Source organism: Mizuhopecten yessoensis, unplaced genomic scaffold (genome assembly GCF_002113885.1).
Source record: "Mizuhopecten yessoensis strain PY_sf001 unplaced genomic scaffold, ASM211388v2 scaffold10797, whole genome shotgun sequence".
Classification (NCBI taxonomy): domain Eukaryota; kingdom Metazoa; phylum Mollusca; class Bivalvia; order Pectinida; family Pectinidae; genus Mizuhopecten; species Mizuhopecten yessoensis.
Window position 1 is genome coordinate 2,702,299 of NW_018408726.1, and position 20,271 is coordinate 2,722,569.

General features: G+C 37.0%; 1 protein-coding gene across 2 annotated transcripts; it reads right to left on the reverse strand.

The window, feature by feature from the left end:
• Positions 1–8,184: 8,184 nt before the first annotated feature.
• Positions 8,185–20,152, reverse strand: LOC110462420 (protein toll-like). Of its 2 annotated transcripts, none has more exons than XM_021516369.1 (2): positions 19,992–20,152; positions 8,185–12,382 (listed from the first exon to the last, which is right to left on the reverse strand). In XM_021516369.1, exon 2 carries the CDS (start codon positions 12,296–12,298, stop codon positions 8,882–8,884), a length of 3,417 nt encoding a protein of 1,138 aa, XP_021372044.1. In that variant the 5' UTR covers positions 12,299–12,382; positions 19,992–20,152; the 3' UTR covers positions 8,185–8,881. The 2 variants fall into 2 exon arrangements, with proteins under 2 accessions (XP_021372044.1, XP_021372043.1); XM_021516368.1 differs by lacking the exon at positions 19,992–20,152 and adding an exon at positions 13,366–13,533.
• Positions 20,153–20,271: the final 119 nt, after the last annotated feature.

The window sequence follows — 20,271 nt, forward strand, 5'->3', positions numbered from 1 at the left end:
TTCACATAATTATGCACTTTATTCCTTGTAGATGAGTGGAATGAATGCAAAATATGTCAGCTGTATATATTACCGTCGGGACATGCAACACCGAGCCTTAGTGCATGGAAATGCGTCAGATATTAACATCTGCATTCGATACGTAATGGGACATATTACATGTACATGAACATGTACATACATACGCTGAACCAAATGCCGTAGTGTCATCTAAATTGTACCTACCCGGGCCACAGCCCAACCTCAACATTCACTCTAGTGTGTTGCCCTGGCGTCNGACACGCTACCGTAGCCGTAGCTTCGTCTCCTTCCCCCTACCCCCACCCTGCCGTGTTGTCCTAGCATCCCCTGCCCTCACCCCACCCACAAACTATCGTGACCACGTCTCCATTCCCCTATTCCCACTCTGTCGTGTTGTAGTGGCGTGCCTGCACCCATCCCCAGCACACCCTCACTCTGCCGTACTGCCGTGGCCTCGCCTCCTTTCCATACCCCCACCTCAGCCGTGTTGCTGTGTTGATGTGCCCCTCCCCACCTCTGTCGTGTTGCTGTGTTGATGTGCCCCCTCCCCCCACCAGCCCTCCCCTTCCTGCCGTGGCCTCGATCTGTATCTCTGAGTGTAGTGGTATATATATGGTACAATGGTAGAATCATACCTGGCTGATATTGTGGATCTGGTATTAATTATCAGGCATGCTTCCAACACACTTCCCTAATCAACGTACATTGATAGGGAAAAGGTATAGATAGACACACCACGGGAGGCAGTACTTGGAAATGTAATATACCCCTGTTTTGTGAAGATTCATGCACCTCCCCACCCACGCCTTCAAGGGATAAATCAGGAAATCTCAGCATCTGGATAATTATATTCCGGACTTGTTGCAATTGATATGCTTCCTATTCCGTATAAACATTCTAAATAAACCTTTGTATTGACAAAGTTGTCAATTATAGAAATGAAATTTTTGTTACATCGCCCTGACTCGCTGTATTGGACTGTCCGTTTTGTTATGCTAGGTACATTGTACATTAAGGTACCGCCATACGAGACTGGTCACCTTTAGCTGTATAGCATAACGTTCGCCAAGGCAGGGGTCTGTCCCCAGACAGGGATGTACCGCCATTGAAAAACGGAAGTGGTTTTACCCTACAATCATTAGGGTAAGCGTAATGACCGGTTATATTAACCGCTGTCAGTATCATGTGACCAGATCGAATACTGTACTGGGTACCTTTGGCATGGTATGTAAGTAAGGTGGCACGCTTAAGTTGATATCATATCCGCGCTATCGCATGGGGGCTAATTGCACAAGCATACCACGGGCATACATAACACACATGAAAGCACGTTTTTAAATGACCTTAGCGCATCTGCTCGTTACACATAGGTTCATGTACATGTATGACGTCATCAATAGACCATACTTGTACTTTCTATGTAGGATGCCTTCGACTCAGCTTGTTGTACCCAGCTACGACGTCATCATTCGGGCTTCATAGCGGTTCTTCCCTGAATATATACGTATATGAACGCGTCACCGCTATCACGTGGTATTTCTCTCCGTATAAATATTTGGTAAAGGCAGAACATGGAGTGCCCTGAGAGAGACGTTCTCTGTCTGTGGATAGAATTCCTTCCTCACCCGGTCAGTGTCGTTAGCGTGGATATATCTCCCGTTATCTGTTACAGTATAGGTGTATTCACTGTTCCTCCCTGTGTGCGTCATACCTTATTCTCGGTCTCCGTACTGTACTTCCAAGAAAATGCTTCGGCATGATGACGTCACCTCATTTGATACGATAAAATCAATGACATATTTTATAAGAGTGTCATATGTTAATATATGCATAAAAAAGATACATTTCACAAATTAAGGTAAAACTATATCAAAATCATTGCAAGCAAGGATCACACTTCATTTACAATACAATTAAAGGCAATAAAATATACGTAATTTGAAATCGGAATTTGGTTTGCTCTTTTTGTGTTTTACGTCCTATTAACAGCTATGGTAATTGAAGAACGTGCCAGGTTTTGGTGGTGGAGAAAAGCGATTTTGTACTATCTGTTTAAAATACCTCAGGATCATAAATGTGTTCTCCGCCTGCGGAACATCAAGTACGAATGGTCGACACATATAAAGATGACATCAGTTATAAAATTAAATCCCTTATTGGATTTGTTTTATCTAAGAATCCTCTTTGTTTTTAGTATCTGCATAGTTTAATTTAAACAAATTGTCAATTAGAAATCAAAATTAAATCAAACTAACAGATCGTTCAGGAAAAGTACATTTGAAAATTACAATCAAGTTAAAGTTCCGAGATAAATTGAACAACATTTCCACATTTGTGTTTATTTATTTATCATTGCAGTTGATTTGTCGACCACAAGTGCTGTATTACATGAATATCATTAGGTCCACGATATCTAAGTGTTTCAATGGTAACGCTAAGCCATCATAGTCTAGGTATATTTACAATGCACAGCTTACAAATACAATAAAATAACATAAACCAGATGGACGGAATGTGTCTGCCTTACTGAAGCCGGTGATAATACCTGTACTTTATTATCGCAAACAGCACTTTCTAAGTCTGCCGGAGTGTTGCGAAGCAAATGCACCATGAGAGAAGCCTGTAGTACAACAGCACTGAAAAATTGACAGAGTGAAAATGTGTATAGGTTTTAAGTTTTAAAAGCCGACAAGAGCAAATTTGTATATCCAAACATGACCCTGCATCTATTAATGCGTGGGGAAAAAAGAAAATAAAAGATCAAGGAAAACGTGTTGCGAAAATAATACTGGTTTCGCTCTTATGTCGTACAAGAGAAGTGAAATACGTTTTATCGGAAGTGAGGTCACGTTAAATTGTAAAATTATTTTCAAAAACTGGTTAATTGCACATTAAGGACCTGATGCCACTACGACTACCACTAGCCCTCCGCCACTGGGTCACGGGTTCGAGACCTACGTGGGGCAGTCGCCAGGTACTTGCCGGAAGTCGGTGTGTTTTTTTCTCCTGGATCTCTGGCTTTTCTCCACCACCAAAACCTGGCACGTTCTTCAATTGCCATAGCTGTTAATAGGACGTAAAACACAAACAAACCAAACCAAATTCCGATTTCAAATACCTGTGGTTGCGCTGGGTTTGACTGTACTTTACCTGCCTAACCAAACCACGTAAATGCTTGACTGAATAACGATTATGATGATCGATTAAAACATATATATGTCAATTACTTTTGATACAGAAAAATGAAAGTCTTATTTCGATGCAAGCTGAGTACCCAGGTAGGTTCTTCCATTAACACAATTATGTCAGACATACTAACTATTTAGCGCGACAACTAATATCGTTCGTTTTGGAAATTTATCAAAATTCAAACAACAAAACATAGATCTGTCTCCTGTACACGTGGGAGTGAAAATTATTACAATGTGATAACAACATTTTATGAAATTGGTTTTCATGTATGTTTTTAGTTGTGACGTTTTCCTGGACCACCATTTCACATGTCTGAACATGAACATGTTTTCAGATTGAGAATCAGTTTTATGGCGAAATGCTAAAACGTGTCCAGTTTTTGAATGTCACATTTCGTAACGGTATTCCACCATGCGCTCCATACAGCAACGAAGGATGTGGAACTTACTCGTTGATACTACGTTACAAGTGAAAGTTGTTTGGTAAACACTTAGGAAATGTAAACTTTATTTATTTTTCAACAATTATGAAACAAGCTATTTAAATTTACATTAATCACTCTTGTTTACCAGGATCTTAGCACGCGGGGGGTCTTAATGTCGAAGAAAACCGGAGTATCCGGAGAAAACCCACGTGGTCGGGCAGGTGACTCCATAACTTTCACGTCGATCGGGGAATCGAACCCCGGTCGTCTTGGTGAAAGTGCGCTACCCACTGTGCCACCCGACGACAAACTTCCTTGTTGATACTACGTTACAAGTGGAAGTTGTTTGGTAAACACTTAGCAGGTTCCCGTGTGTGTAAGGTAGTACACCATGTTAGATAATCCAGGCAGGCAGGAGAACAGCATTGCCAAAAAGCATTGTCTAAACAATTAAAACGGGTTATAACAAAGTACTTTTACTCGTTTTAGATTCCTACAAATGTCCATGCATGACAGAATTATAGAATTTGATGTATCAAAATGTCCTCTTTTTAGTGTAACTTTAGTGGAGATTTACAGGGCTCCGGGACTAGAAGCAATCGAAGCAACGTCATCCGCTAGCCATGGATTACCGCATTCGACAGATTGAACTTTCGCGCTAGCAATTGAAATGCTGTGATACATAAATGCAATACCTTTTTTGCCTCTTCGATCTTTAAACCATGCATGAGTGTGCACAATACGCGTTACGCAATATTTTTTAACGATTTTCTAGTCACTCCTATAGTGTTAATGTGCCGGAAGCTTTGTATTTGCTATTTTGACTGAACGATGTAGATGTACAAATCTTTCTAAAATCGTCGAATTCTGTTTCAACAGAGTGAATTGAGCGTTACCTACTGGCACAGATATCTAAAGCTACAGTTATCAAAATACATGTTATACGATTGATGTATGTCGTGGTAAGGGGGATAACTCAGGAGAGGTACCGCAGATTTTACAACATGTGACTGATGTTTCGTTTCGTTTCTTGATTGCTGAAGTTTTACAACCACGGGTGTAAGTATGCAAATGAGTTTTTTGGGGGGTTTGCTTTGCACAAAGTACTCCGACAATCTAGTCCATGTTTCCGTTGGTATATTAGACATTCTAAGATAAATCCATACAACAATATACATACAAGACATACTGCTAATGATTAATATGCAAAAAACAGCAAGAGCATAATTATCCAAGTGTCAACAAAACCAGAATTCGAGCTCAAAATCGACAAAAAAGTAGGGCAAAATTCTAAAAAGACAGAATAAACTACATTTGAAAAGCTGGAACATCTAATAATAAAAATGAAAGAAATATCATACCATGTCCTCAAAATCAAATTAAGCCGTATATTCTTCGACTATATAAACATTCCTGTGCAATTACGTTGGTGATGTTAAATGCCCCAATATAGACTATAAACCGGGAGGCGACGGGCATACTACCTTACTTATATTAGTCACACTGTTTCTATAAACCGGGAGGCGACGGCAAACTACCTTACTTATATTGCGTCACACTGTTTCTATAAACCGGGAGGCAATGGCATACTACCTTACTTATATTAGTCACACTGTTTCTATAAACCGGGAGGCAACGGCATACTACCTTACTTATATTACGTCACACTGTTTCTATAAACCGAGAGGCTACGGCATACAACCTTACTTATATTAGTCACACTGTTTCTATAAACCGAGAGGCTACGGCATACTACCTTACTTATATTACGTCACACTGTTTCTATAAACCGAGAGGCTACGGCATACAACCTTACTTATATTACGTCACACTGTTTCTATAAACCGAGAGGCTACGGCATACAACCTTACTTATATTACGTCACACTGTTTCTATAAACCGAGAGGCTACGGCATACAACCTTACTTATATTACGTCACACTGTTTCTATAAACCGAGAGGCTACGGCATACAACCTTACTTATATTACGTCACACTGTTTCTATAAACCGAGAGGCTACGGCATACAACCTTACTTATATTACGTCACACTGTTTCTATAAACCGAGAGGCTACGGCATACAACCTTACTTATATTACGTCACACTGTTTCTATAAACCGAGAGGCTACGGCATACAACCTTACTTATATTACGTCACACTGTTTCTATAAACCGAGAGGCTACGGCATACAACCTTACTTATATTACGTCACACTGTTTCTATGAACGCAATGTAAAGATTTGGAGTCGCAAGACCTTGCTTAAATACGGTTTTAGCCTTAACCATATGTAACAAATTATTCTTATGTGTGTATGCTTTGTTATGGTGCGACATCGATACACGCATACTATACAGGGTACTGCTAATGTACATTGGAAAGGTGTAACTACAACCTACACTATCATAAATCTAACTCAACTGGAACTGGAACATCGTTAATATTTTTCACACGAATTGGTCCTAGTTAGTGTAATTCTTCAGGTTTCATATCTGAAATAAATGTCTTGAAGTTTTCAACGGTAGTGACCGCTACGCAATATTCCTAAACAATTTGACATACGAGTTCCAAAGTTTCACATATTGAATGTTCTTGGGAGGTCTAACTGATATGAAAGCATAACTCTAAATAACCCGAATCTGGCGCTCACACCTCTCTATAGAATGCTTTTGGAAATATTAGATAAACATGTTCCTGTTAAATTCACGGGGTTAAACAGCTTGACTTTTCATTTTATAAAATTAATCTCTACAGAATAAAATTCATGTCCTAGACAAAAAATGAACAAATGATCGAATAGGGAGGATTTTTTTTTTTTATCTATTACTGGATTTTTAACAAAGTTGTGTTAACAAATGATACTACAACCATCGCCATAAAATCTGATGGATCTCTAATTACAGACTTAGGACTAAGGCAAATACATGTACCGATGATAATTAATTTATCATTCTATAAATATCTCAAACATTTATCATTTAGTAACCTTATAATTCAGTTAATCGTTATCACGTATGCATAACATTTTCACAAAACCTAAATTCTCTGTCTTGTATACGTTTGATTATGCTTAATAATCAGAACTTACACTGCATATTTTAGAGCTAGAAAATAGAAAACATTCCGTAATGACATTTCTAAACATTTTCTTCAGGTTGTTAAGATTATGAAAAGTTGTTTTTACACAACTAATAAGTGTTTCTATGTGACTTTTTTTATGACTAATACGGTATGTACACTGTCACCTTCATCAGACAATTTAAATGACCAGTGAAGCGTATGCACACAAGTATGTAAAATGTGTACGAGTTGTCCACAAAATCGATGTCGATTCGGCTACGCTGTAAGTGTATGTACAATAGTTGTTTAATATGTACCGAAATGACTCGATTCAACTACGATTTGTTTAATACTTAGTCATAGATGTGCGCGAGTCTATGAACCCCCTCAACTCAATTTATTATGATATATAATTGGTCCACTGCAGCGTATCTAGATCATGAAGATGACAGCGTACATACCGTACTAGTCATCGAAACGTCACAAACTCTTATTGGTTGTGTAAAAAGAACTTTTCAAAGTTCTGTAATGACAGACTTGGAATAAAGATATTTAAATGAGTAAAATAGTGTTAAGGTCAGTTTCTTTCCTCAGAGATACATGTATATGCTTGTCTGACTAATCTATTGGATGGATAATATTTGATTGAAACTTTATATTTATTTTTTGGAAGCTTTTGATACTGTTGGCCATGCGATACTTTTACACGAATTAAAACCAATGAACATTGAACATCAATCTAAAAGTGTTAATATTTTTTCTCAACAATAATTGGGAATACCAATGATGTTTAGTGGAATGTTTAACATCTTTGGTATTCCCAATGGTCTGTTCTTGGCCTTAGAGGATCAAGATCTATATAAACGATTTCATCTTTACACGCATATATACTAGTATAGATCTAGGCATGTATGTATGTATGTTTTACGCATAAAGGGAGATAACTCTTTTATAATTGAGAGAAAGAACCAACTTTTCCAAATCTGTGGTAAGTGCTTTTAAGAGGAAGTGAAAAAATTCATTGAGGAATACACCAACCTCTACAAAGGTTTCTTAATATCGACATTACGAGAAGACAGGGTCAGACATCTATGTAGAATGTTTTCAAATTCGTGTAGACAAGTTAAATAAATGCCGTTGTTCAGTACATATATACTGTTATATACATTTATGAAAATGAGTGAATGAAACTGCCGGCGTAATGACCTTGGAAATTCAAATAGAAAAATACGCTACAGCGTCCAGCATAAAAGGACGAACCAAAAGTTAAATACGGAAAGACAAGTCAAGTACTGTGGAGGCGTATACCGACTGTTCAGTGCACAACACAGGGGAGATTGTCGAGGATAAGCTAGCTTGACCAAAATACGGTGCACGGTACATTTGTAAAATGAAGTAAAAAACTGAATATACACATTTTCGCCGGTTTAATTCGTTAAAAAAAACCAACAAGAAATTGTAAGGAAAACGAAACATCTCACTTTTATAAACTTTGTTTATTTCACAACAATTATGAAACAAGTGATTTAAACTTATATTGATCACTCTTGTTGGCGCGCAGGGTCTTAGTGCGGAAGGAAACTGGAGTACCCGGCGAAAGTCCACATGATCGGGCAGGTGACCCCAAACCTTTCAAGTCCTTTCGGGTAATCGAAACCCCGTCGCTTTGCACTATCCCCTGTGCCACCCGACATCACTTGAACTGTTGCCTTATTTAACGCGTGACGTACTTGATGTTGAACATACATATATAAAAATTGAAAAGAATTAAAAACAATTTTATCATCCGGTAAAATTGAAAATATACATTTAACTTGAAGGTGATTGAAGATTACAAAACTACAAAGTGACGTTTATGACACATAGTTATTACGCACGCACGCATAATGACATACGTAAACTTATACTTTTAAACACGCACTGTAGTCAACACACCATAATCATGCATTCACACATATATCAATGTCAGAGTCAACTAAACGTAGACGTACTATTTGTATCCTGTTCAATTAAACATGGGTTTACCACATCTATTCCCAAAATTCTCTACCTCACAAAAGTTGTAGAACTTGAAATTATGCTCTATACGCAGGACAAGTGGTATCATATAGTGGTAACATGTGACACTCACAGAAGGACATTTAAACGGCGATGATACAGAAATGAGCTTCTAAACTCTGATTTCATAAATCTAAAACGATGTCATCAGTGAATTTAACAGTGATGTCTTTATCAAGGATACAAAGAGGGGGTCGTAAACAACGTCGAAGGTTCCGTTCGAAGTCCTCATCACCTACACTTAAAGTAACGTGGGACTTAAGGTAGTGTCGGAGCTCCTCGTCCTCTATAGTATCGTTTTGTATACCATCGGTAAGAACAATGACGAGATGGTTGTATTTGTCTCGCCGTGAACGCTGTAAAGCCTCACGAAACGTAAACAGTGCCCATTCGTCATCAAATTTGGTCGTCGACATAACGAAGAGTGTGTGGTAAGACGCATACAGGTAGTTCATAATATTATCATCCTTAGCCACACCTGGGGTAAAGTCTTTATCTGGCATGGAAATGCTGTATCCTTCCGCCTCCAGGTGAGGGTATAATTCACGCAAAGCAAATGTTCGACTTTCGTCTGAATAAGTAAGAAAAATATCACAGATTTCCTTATTTTGTGTCTGGCACTTAGAAACATTTCTTTTCTCGATTATACTACGTAACTCAGGTTGTGTACACTTGTTCGTTGAAGATTTGTCAAATTCCATAATATAAAGTAATTTTTTCTTGATAAATCGCTCCTGGGTAGTGAGCCCATGAGTTTTCTTCATCACCATTAACATATCAGAGTCTGTTATATCCGAGATGGAGACGCCGTCTGTTACAAACTGTATGAAACCCACCCCGCTCTCGACTATCCTGTTCCTTGTCCCTGTCCAAGCCATTTGTAACCTGTCGTCGTCTATAAAGTCTCCAGAGAGAACAAACATGACTTGTCGCGCCTGTTCTATAAGACAAGTGATGTTTTCTTGAACAGAAAAGCCTGCCATTAAGTCTTTACAAATGTCTACGAAATGCAAGTTGCTTCCATTGGTTTCCTGTAAAGGTAACACGTTTTTATTCACCCATTCTTGTGTATTCGAGGAGAGAATGATGACAAGGTCGAACGCTTTCTTCTGTAGCGTTTTCGCACTGTCGAATGGACGAAAACCAAGATAAATGTAGAGAAATACTTTCACTTCAAATCTATAAATACAGACAAGTGCAATGACGACGAGGACGAGGCTTACAGAGAGAGATGATACAGTGGCTGGAATGATCACGTGTTTCCTTGTGTCGAAGTCCTGTTTACACACAAACTCAGAAGTGGGAACCTTAAGTAAAGGCCTCGCCGTTCCTATCTGTGTGTTGCAGGTCAGTGTTGAGGAGTCTATCACCACGTCCTTGTTACGTTCGATCCACGACCTCATCCACAGGGAGTGGCAATCACACGAGAACGGGTTGTCACTGACGGTCAGTTTCGACAACTGGAGGTGTTGGATCTGCTCTGGCAGACCGATAAGGTTATTGGAGGACAGGTGGAGGTTTTCAATGATATTCAATTGTAACACCGCCTTTCCGGCGACACGACTTATCTGATTTGAATTGAGAGTCATCGTACGGACACGGTGGAGGTAATTTCTGGTTTCAATCCGCGTTATGTTATTCCTTTGAAACCAGAGATCCAATACGCCTTGTGGTAGACGCAGAGGCAGAGCCATCATATTTGTTTCGCGACAGTCAACTATGATGATTAGGGACGTTACCCGCTCGTAACAGAGGCAGGTATCTGGACACAACGAAACATTCACCCTACAATACGTTTCTTCCTCCTTTACCTCAAGTAGCCGCCTTCCGCCAAATTCTTGCGGGTAGACACACATCCACTCACGGAAATAATAGTCACTCCGACGTAATGTTCCGTTTTGAATGTATTTGTGTACAAAGTTAATCAGTGGTATGATACCGCAATCACAACTGAGAGGGTTCTTGTCAAGATTTAAATGGTAATGGATGAGGATGACAAGAAGTTTTTGTGCAGTCTGATGATCCAAGTTAACGCCAGGGTTCAGCTCCCGGACGTTACTCCCTGTTAAGTCGATTTCTTTCATTTCTTTCGGTCGTTTAAGAATATTGAACTGTGAGTCACTTGAAGATTCAACAATACTGGCAGCAAATAGACTTGGATTTAACTTGAGGAGTAGCGCGGGGAAACTGCTTAGCGTAATGGTGGTGTTGCGCAAATCGACGCGTTTTATACTTCGAGAGTAGAATACATCAATAGGTATATCACGAAGAGGATTGTTGTTCAGACTAAGGTGTTGGAGAAAGATTGACTTGTGTGGCTGGAAAGATCCATCACATGACGTCAGTCTGTTTTCGTCCAGTATGAGCTCACGAAGACTTGTCAAGTTCTCAAAAAGACCAACCTGCAGGCTGCGGAGTTGGTTTGAAGCCAGATTCAAGTGTATCAGGTTTTTCAAATCGCGGAAAAGACCAAATTGCAAATCACTGATAGTATTGTTATGTAAATCTAATAGTCGAAGAGAATATAAACCCTTGAATAGAAGCGCCGGAAGTGAGGTCAACTGGTTATTTGCCATTCCGATATATTGTAAATCTGACACAAACACAAAACAGTCTCCACCTATATCGCGGAGACCATTACTATCCATAGTTATCATATGTAGCCTTCCATGAAACCTGAAGTCGGTTAAATTTATAATCTTATTTTCATTCAAATTAAACAGCCTTGCATATTTGTTTGCTGGAATGTCAAGGTGACGGGATATTGCATACTGATGTTGAAGGTACTGGGATCTTGAGAGATTTAGCGGGAGTTCGGATGTGTTGTCGTTCCACGGGAACTCCAATGGCGGATTTGTTAGGGAATTGTTTGGCATTTCTAACGATTCCAGATTTGGAAATTTGTTTTTCAAATTATTTGGGAATTCCTGTAACTCTAACCCTGACAGGGACACCTCTTTAAGATGAGGATACGCTGATTTATGTTTGAAAATGCTACGTGCCTCCATTCCATTCGATACGTCTATGTCATTAATTCCCAGACTTACTGTTTTGTCATTGATACTATAGTATGACGATGGGGGTCCATCAATGGCGAATCCAGTTCTCTCACGAAAGATATACACTCGCATGTCAACAATGCTCGCGAAAAGATCCATGCTGTTGTCAATAATACAGTCGCGGACTTGCAGATACCCTATTACGTTCGGGAAGGCGTTCTGTTGTGATTCCGTGTCTATAAAGAGTATCTTTAACCGGGTCTGACACTTGAATAAAAAATACCCGACCACTGTTTGATTTTCAGGGAAATTATAAGCCTGGATTATTTCGGTAGAATTGATAACGCATTCGCTATTGTTTGTTTTATCTAACACAATCACCATAGGTATGATGGGGACGTCACGATAGTAGTTGGGATACTTTCCGGCGGTCTTCTGTTCAAAGCTACAGTAGGACATGGCAGTCCGGTCGGCAGGCTCAGCAAACATCAATTCTACACAAATAAGTACTAATGTCCAGCACACCGTTGTTCGTGTGTGCATTACGGTAGCTATGATGCTTTTAGTCAATCTTTTGCAAAAAGTAATACTCAGAGATCCGTTCCCTTGATATGTCGTCCTTGGTATCTGTAATTCAAAAACACAAACAATTATTACTGTGAGACAATAGCAACCAGGGACTCAATGAGGCTAACTATTGTTATATTGAATGCATTGACATACATGTATATTAAGTCTTTTTCGTCTTTTTGATATACTGTATATCGGGAAATTTTCGCCTAGTCAAACTTTCGTCCTTCGTCAAAATAATCCATAGAAGCTCAATGTTAATCTCACCTTCACTTTAAATTAATAGGCATATTATGTTGTTAATTTATGTTCGCTGTAATGATAAATTCGCCCTCATTTCGCCGGACGAAAAAGGCGAAAATTGAACTGCAGCGAACATTTCTCGGTATACAATAATCTATTTTGACCCGTTTTTGTTGGCCTGTTCTGTATGTAAAATATATATTATATATATTCATTTTTTGAGGAAATGCAATGAATGTTGTGAATAAAATGTTAGTATTAACGTGCTTATAAAATGAAGCAATGTTCTTTAAAAAAGTATTTGAAGAAATGATAAAATGATTGCTTTTGATATTGCAGCCGATGACAAAGAATTGGCAGGAAGACGAAACACAAGATATTTGTTGTACCTTTATGAAATATAACGAATTGAGGTTTATGCTCACGTCTTGTATGAGGGCATTTTATCACGACAGTGCGTAAAACAAACAATTTTAACGTGTATCCAAGAATTAATCCCTATCATTTATTGTTATATTTAAAATAGGAAAAACACATATGTATCTTGTTGGACAATATAACAACACGGACATCAATTTGTCGACATGGGTAAAGTTTCCCCGTTTTCAAATTCGACTTGAATGCAGATAAAATCACAAGCATCAAAAATCTATAAGCAGTAACAGAGATCAGATTAATATACCATTTTAAACAATATAAAAACCTTTAAATTGTGTTGCCATTTATTCGGTAGTTTCCTCGCAACTTATGGTTGACATACAATTATCACGAAATAAAAGTAATATATATATACATACCTGTATTGATTCACCAGTATATATATATATATATATATATATATATACGGAATTCCTGTAATTCACACTATTGGAGAGGAAATCCCAGATAAAACTGACACGATATTGTCTACATTGTCACTGGTCTTACTCAGTTGTAATAGTGTTTACCTGTTGACAAACAGACAATCTGGCGCAAAGGGTATGTCTGTTGTCTCGGTGACTCGGATATTTGTACTAAAAGAAAGATATCCTGGTCACTCCCTAAAACTGTCCTGCGTATGTCGTCTACTTTATTTAGGACGGGCTTGTTTACAGCGTCTTAACTCTAGGTCGACGGGTAAATTGTTGATAAGGGCCGAGGCACAGGTGCTGCATTTAGTAGTCTATCGTTCAAATACGCCCAACACTATGTATTCTTTTGTATTTTTGTAAATTCAGGCATTTTCCTATTTGAGAATCAAATCACGCAAACTTTTAATCATATTGATGATAGATAATGATTGTTCCAAATCATACCTTTTAGTTCGAGTTAATATATACGAAAGATGGAATAATGAATTTATAATTACAATTTTTTTTTTATCGTTTATAGCACGGTTTATGTTGTTAGGGCGTAGGTGTAGGTAAAAGTTGTTTTCATATTGCACACAAAAGTCTAGCTTATTATATAGGCTAGTAACACGGCTGTGCATGACGTAAGTGCAAGTGTAGAATTGTTAAAAAAAACGTGCTAAGGGAGATAAATCTCATTTGCTGTCCGAAAATGTCCAACAGACCTCGGAATATTATTAAGAAACAGAAAGTTCACAAGGAGAAAACTAACGGCATGGTCACTGTACCGTACATAAAATGTGTGTCAGCAAGCATCACATCAGCACATGCATTCGAAGACAAGCCAAGAGTGGTTGACCGAATTCAATGTAACAGCTGCGACAATACTGAACATATACATGTACTGGTGAAACTGGCCAAATATTTGGGACATGTCTAAGGAAATATCAGATAGACATTGAAGCCATATCTGCTATTGATTTTAGTATCACCGTTATAATTTGCACTACATATTCTTTCGATTCTTACTCGATTTAGAAACACTTGTGTGATATTTAACTTTCACTTTTATAATTCGTTTTATTTGAGTTACTTATTCTTGACGTTAATATACATCTGTGATTGCACTTTCTGTTGCATCTTTTTGCCCAAATCTTAATTTCAGGTGAACGCTATTCCTATTTAATAAAACAAAAGGGTTATGTCGCAGGTGCATTTGAAGGAAGGAGATTCCCTATCACTTAGAAACCTTGAATATACGTTTTTACTGTGAGAAGATTTAGATCTTTCATCTAAATACGTTATCTGTGATTACTCCGTTGCATGTGCCATTATAATATTTTACATGCATTCATGTATGTTTGTTAAGATTGAACCTGCTTTTGTTTACATTTAGGTCTTCTTTCGTAGATTTCTTGTAGCAGAAATAGCTCACAAGAGTTAATGATTCTCACTAAAAGTTTTTTTTGTGTCTTGAAATGCATGTAGCACTTATATTGGGACAGTATATATTTCACAACCTGCATGTAAAAGGAGTATTTCACTTCGATATTAATGTTAAAAGGGACATTGGGTATGTACTATACAGTGTAATTCTAAATGTCGATGAGCTCATTAAAAGCGGTCCTTATTTTATGTTGTTGTTTGAAATAGGTAAAATCCTCTGCTTTGGCTATTTTAATCAGATCATTGCTAAAATGCTGGTAGTGTAAGGATGCATTGGTATATTTGTTGCAATTTACCTGTTCCTAGGTACCCTTATCGTATGATGACATGAACTTAATGACGTCCGTATACGTTAAACTATTTACCTGTTGACACAGGAAATACCCACTTAATCCCGTCACTGCGGTAAGAGGAACAGTACACTACCTTAGACGGAATATCGTGTATAGTCAAATACAATAATCTTAGCGCTATCTGCGAATAATTATCGAGGTGTAAATATTTGTAAACCGGTAAACAACGTGACGGGTTGACGCTTTTCACACACCATATTGTACATTTCGTCTTGTGTTTGACATTTAATCACTTAAGGAAGTTGATGGACGTATGATATTGCTCATTGTACACATTTATTCAAATATGAACAAGTAGAAATTTCTTTTCAGGCCGTCTATACTTGTGAAAGGGTCCATACTAATAGCTCGAGCACAATTTGAAGTTATAGTTGAAGCGACCCAGCAACCTGAACTCTGCCAAAGTATGGGATTAACATACCTAGGTCATAAAACAACATATAGTTATGAAGTTGTATGACCCTTCGGCCTCTGGGAATACCACCTTGCTCGGGTCAACAAATAGCAATGTTAACCTAAAAAGGTCAAGAATTGTATAACATGACCCCACGGTAACCGGGAAGAGGGTAGGGCTATACCAATATAACGATTTGTACATATTGATCTGACTATGGGGCGATGAGTGAACTTTATCGATGTACGACTGGGTGAGTGTGGAGCAAGCATTCATAGCCCAAATGTCGCACATAATGAAATGGGCTATTTAGAGTTTTTGAGCAAAGGTAACTATGTACCAGTTAAAAGTACAAGCTTTATGCATACAGATGTTAATTGAAAGGATAGTAGTTCGTAAATTCTATAAGGCCCAACAGACTTCCATAACCTATTGTGACATGGCTGTGACGTCACGCCAGTGCATTGGTTGTTCTACAGTAATATAGTTGTACATCATATTAAAACTGGTTCTATCTGAAGTTTTTATTTTGTGTTATTTCATATTTCTCCGATTTCTGGTTTTTAAGATTTGGTGTTTTAATCAAAATAGAAAATGGCACAATTTTTTCAGTATGCTACCAATATATAAATTTGTGATAATTTAAGCCAATAAATACGTTAGAATGAAAAGATTATGACATGGAAACTGGACAAATGATCTTTCAGAGTATTAAATATATAGAAATAATTCACCGTATGGGAAATCAATTTTGTTCTATAGCGATATTTAAGCCTAGACTTGCATTTCGTTTTGAATGTGTTCACTACCTCCTTTACTGTTCTTGAATACATTTTTGTAGTAGTACCTCCGTGCATTGTAACTTTAGCATCTTGGAATAGACGTTGTCATATAGAACGGACATCTACGAAGTCAATCATTTCTTATCTCTTCAATCTACATATATTGCACTGACCATTCACACACGTCTACACTAAACGGGATATGACTTTAACAATTATTTTCAATCCTGCATTTTGACCTTTTAAGTGGTAGTATTTGAACGTAGTATTTAATGTAGTTTTAGAAGTGGAGAGTTCCTCTTACTTTGAGGCCCCAGATGGGGCATATAGAAATCCCTAGGGAATACTAAAGCAATAGAGGAGATTATGTTAGCTTCCACCTCGGCTTGTACCTCAATCGGGGTTATTTAGCCATAGACTGAGATAACCCGATCTTGCTCAGTTATAGGTTATAGGGATTTAAATGAACTTAAAAATCATCTTTATTAATGAACCGTTTATTTCAATTCTAATCCTCAAATATATTAATTGTAAATCCATATAATTAGTGCAAAATTATTATACTTGACAATAAATGTTGACTATCATTAAACATGTCATTCTTTCTCTTCGATTTTTCAAACATCTTTGACTTATTCTTAGTTCAAGATAACAAAATGGACTTACATTTCTGTCATTGCTAATAAACAAGTGTTTTAGATTTACATTCTGGATCAAAATACCACGACCAAAGTTATTGGAAACCTTCAATTTGTTGTCTGCTTCCGACACCGAAAGGAACAGATCAGCAATTCATGTCATACAGGCCTCTATATTAACAGCCTAATACAAAACCTTTACATCTTGTCCACTATAATTATGTAAGAAACATATTACAATATGTTTTAAGCATCATAATTTTTTTCCGAATATTTTTATTTGTAGAAAAATAAAGTGGAGTTAAAGAAAAAATTAAAAAAAAATGAACTTCTCCTTTTTTCGGATAGAGTTTTGCATCATCACAACAGCTAAAATAAAAGCAATACGACCGTATTTCAACTGACACAGCAGATCAAGTTTGATTTCTACATTGTCACTACCCAGAACACACACAAAAAAAATTAAAAAAATACCGATCCTGCGATCGTCCAAACTTAGTCGCCGCAAATGATCATGCAGTGGGTTAGATACGTTTTAATCCTCCTCAACTCTTCTTAACTTCATCGATGCATGCTATCAATGTCGCCAATACTTCAGTAGTTGATTTGTTTGTTGATTTACATAAACTTAACTACGCCAAAGAAAGTAAGTGTTATTTCGCATAACTGTACAATTTATTTGTGTGTCGATTTAAGTGTAATAACTTGTACAATTATTTTGAGAGTTAACTGACGTTTATTTATATACACAATTGATTAAAGTATTAATTTACCTATAATACACTTCATTATAAATACTTTAAGCGTTGATTTCGTAAATTCAACTGTATTATCGAATTAAGAAACAGTGTAATTGATAAGAGAATTGATTTAAAACCAATAAACTGCAGAAATTTAGCCATGGTACAATTGATTCAGGTGTCGATTTTTGGGCGTTGATTTTCACTAAATGAAATGAACAATGGAACCGAGCTGTAGGCAAGCACAGCCATTAAAGAAAATTCTTAGGCGTGAGTTCCTGATACTAAATATAGCCTCTACGTAGTGTCAAGTATCAAGACATACGCGTACTAGCACGGGTAATCACCAAAGTATTTCTTTCTTTGCTTTCCAATAAATAGCCGGATATCATTATATATTATCGTGCTATCACTGAATATAAAACATTCCAGTGAGTGAAAAGTCCCGCCCAGTCCTGTATATAATAAACATGTTAAAAATTATGAATACGTTAAATAAACGATGTATTTACAGTTCTAAATTATAATAATCTTTCCCTATTCGGCGGTGAACAGAAGATGACGAAACGAAATAAATATAAGCTTTCGGTTTTTACATGTGCCAATTACTTCACTACACTCCAATGATTCTGTTAAAGAACTAGGATATCCTTCATTAGCGCGTTCTACTGATCACCATGACACTGTTTGTCCAAGGTTTTCTAAAAGCTGAATATAAACCAACCTTGCGTATATACATAGTATATTTAAGCACATTCTGCTGACCAATACATTGTTAACTGAAGATTTTCTACATATGAGATTTCAACCTATGCTGTATATAAATAAATTTCGACATTTTAAATTCTATCACCTTTTGGTCAGTTTTTACAGGAACTGTTATCAAACCTACGAAAACACAGACATACAAACGGAAACCCGACTGTTGAATGTGGCTATGATTTGTGATATCTGTTGGAACAGACTAACAGTTTTCATGTAGTTTAGAAGCATAGAGATATTTACTGATTCGAAATGAAAAAAAGAAATTTACGGAATGTTATATTATTATAGAAAGTTTATCGTGTTACATGTAGCTGAAAGTCAATGCAGTCTAATAAGAAGTGTTTTACTGTAAATGGTTATCGCTGTTTTAAGATTGCTCACATTGTCAGACATTGTCATGGTATCAGTAATGTTTACGTTATTCTTGCTTTAAACGGAATAACATATTTTAAAAAATGTGAAAAACGAGTATATTCTTGATTTCTGGATTATCGGAAAGCTTTTGATAATCGAGACAGAGTTAGTATGTGGTACCCGTAAGTTAAAGTTTGGTGTTAGAGCTCGTATTTTAGAATATATGCATTCAATTTAGAAATGAAATAAGTCAGATTTAGTACTGAATTATAAATGTTAAGATGCTTTATCCAATAATTCCGGGGAAATTCTTCTGCCGTTTCTTTCTCTTTAGTTGTAAAAGATTTTGAAACTATCATTGTCAATGGAGAGGCTACACGTTATAGCTTCAATAATGTCAGGCTTCTTCCGCCACAAATATGTGGATGAGTAATTGTTTTGTATCTCCGAGTCAATTGACAGACCCAAAAGTTGGCCTGACAGTTTAGAAAAGTATGCTGATAAATGAAAACTGACAACTAACCTACAATGAAAACTGAATAAATACATAAATGATTAAAAAGTTATATTCAGATATTAGGACCCGTATTATAACTGATAATGAATGATGATTACATGAGAGAAAATCAATCAAAATGGTAGAAGGTTATATTTTTAAATGATTCTCTTTTTCGTTGCAAACACATATATAATATCGTAGTTAAAAGCTTATTGAGGATCAGGTCAAGATAACAGTTCACTAAAATCTTTCTACAGATACATAAAAGCAGTTTCTTATTTTGGATTCGACGCATGAGACTATCTGCTATGTATTACAATTGGAAGGTATAGAAATACCCGAACTTTAGTTACATATTGATCTCAATGTTTGTGAAATCATTCAGAGAACTGCGACAGTATATACAATCAATAATGGGAACGATAGTTGAACCTGATCACCAACATCTGTAAACACAGTTAATACGTGCCCAACCTAACACTGATGAGTTCTTTCCTATTGTATTCCAGTTTGTTATCTGTTGTCGTGTTAGATTACATGTACCTGGTAAATGTACCCGAGAATGTAAGCTTGATTCGACAGTTAGCCACATATTGAAGTTTAACGTGACACGATGTCTTACCTTGAAATAAGCCAGGACACACTCCGACAAAATGAGGAAATCCCATCATCTAGAAAAACTTCTCCCATATTTACCGTGTATGTTCTAACGATATATTCTAAAGCTCAGTCTAGAAATTAAAGGGATATTGAATGTTAGCGTTGATAAACAAGTTTAACAGTACAGCTCACGAGGATTTATCAACATCATGACCTGAAGTTGTGATAATTCCTCGTAACATCATCCACTACAGAAATACTGCACCTCATTATAGAAACCTTCAGAACCTCTTTGATACTGC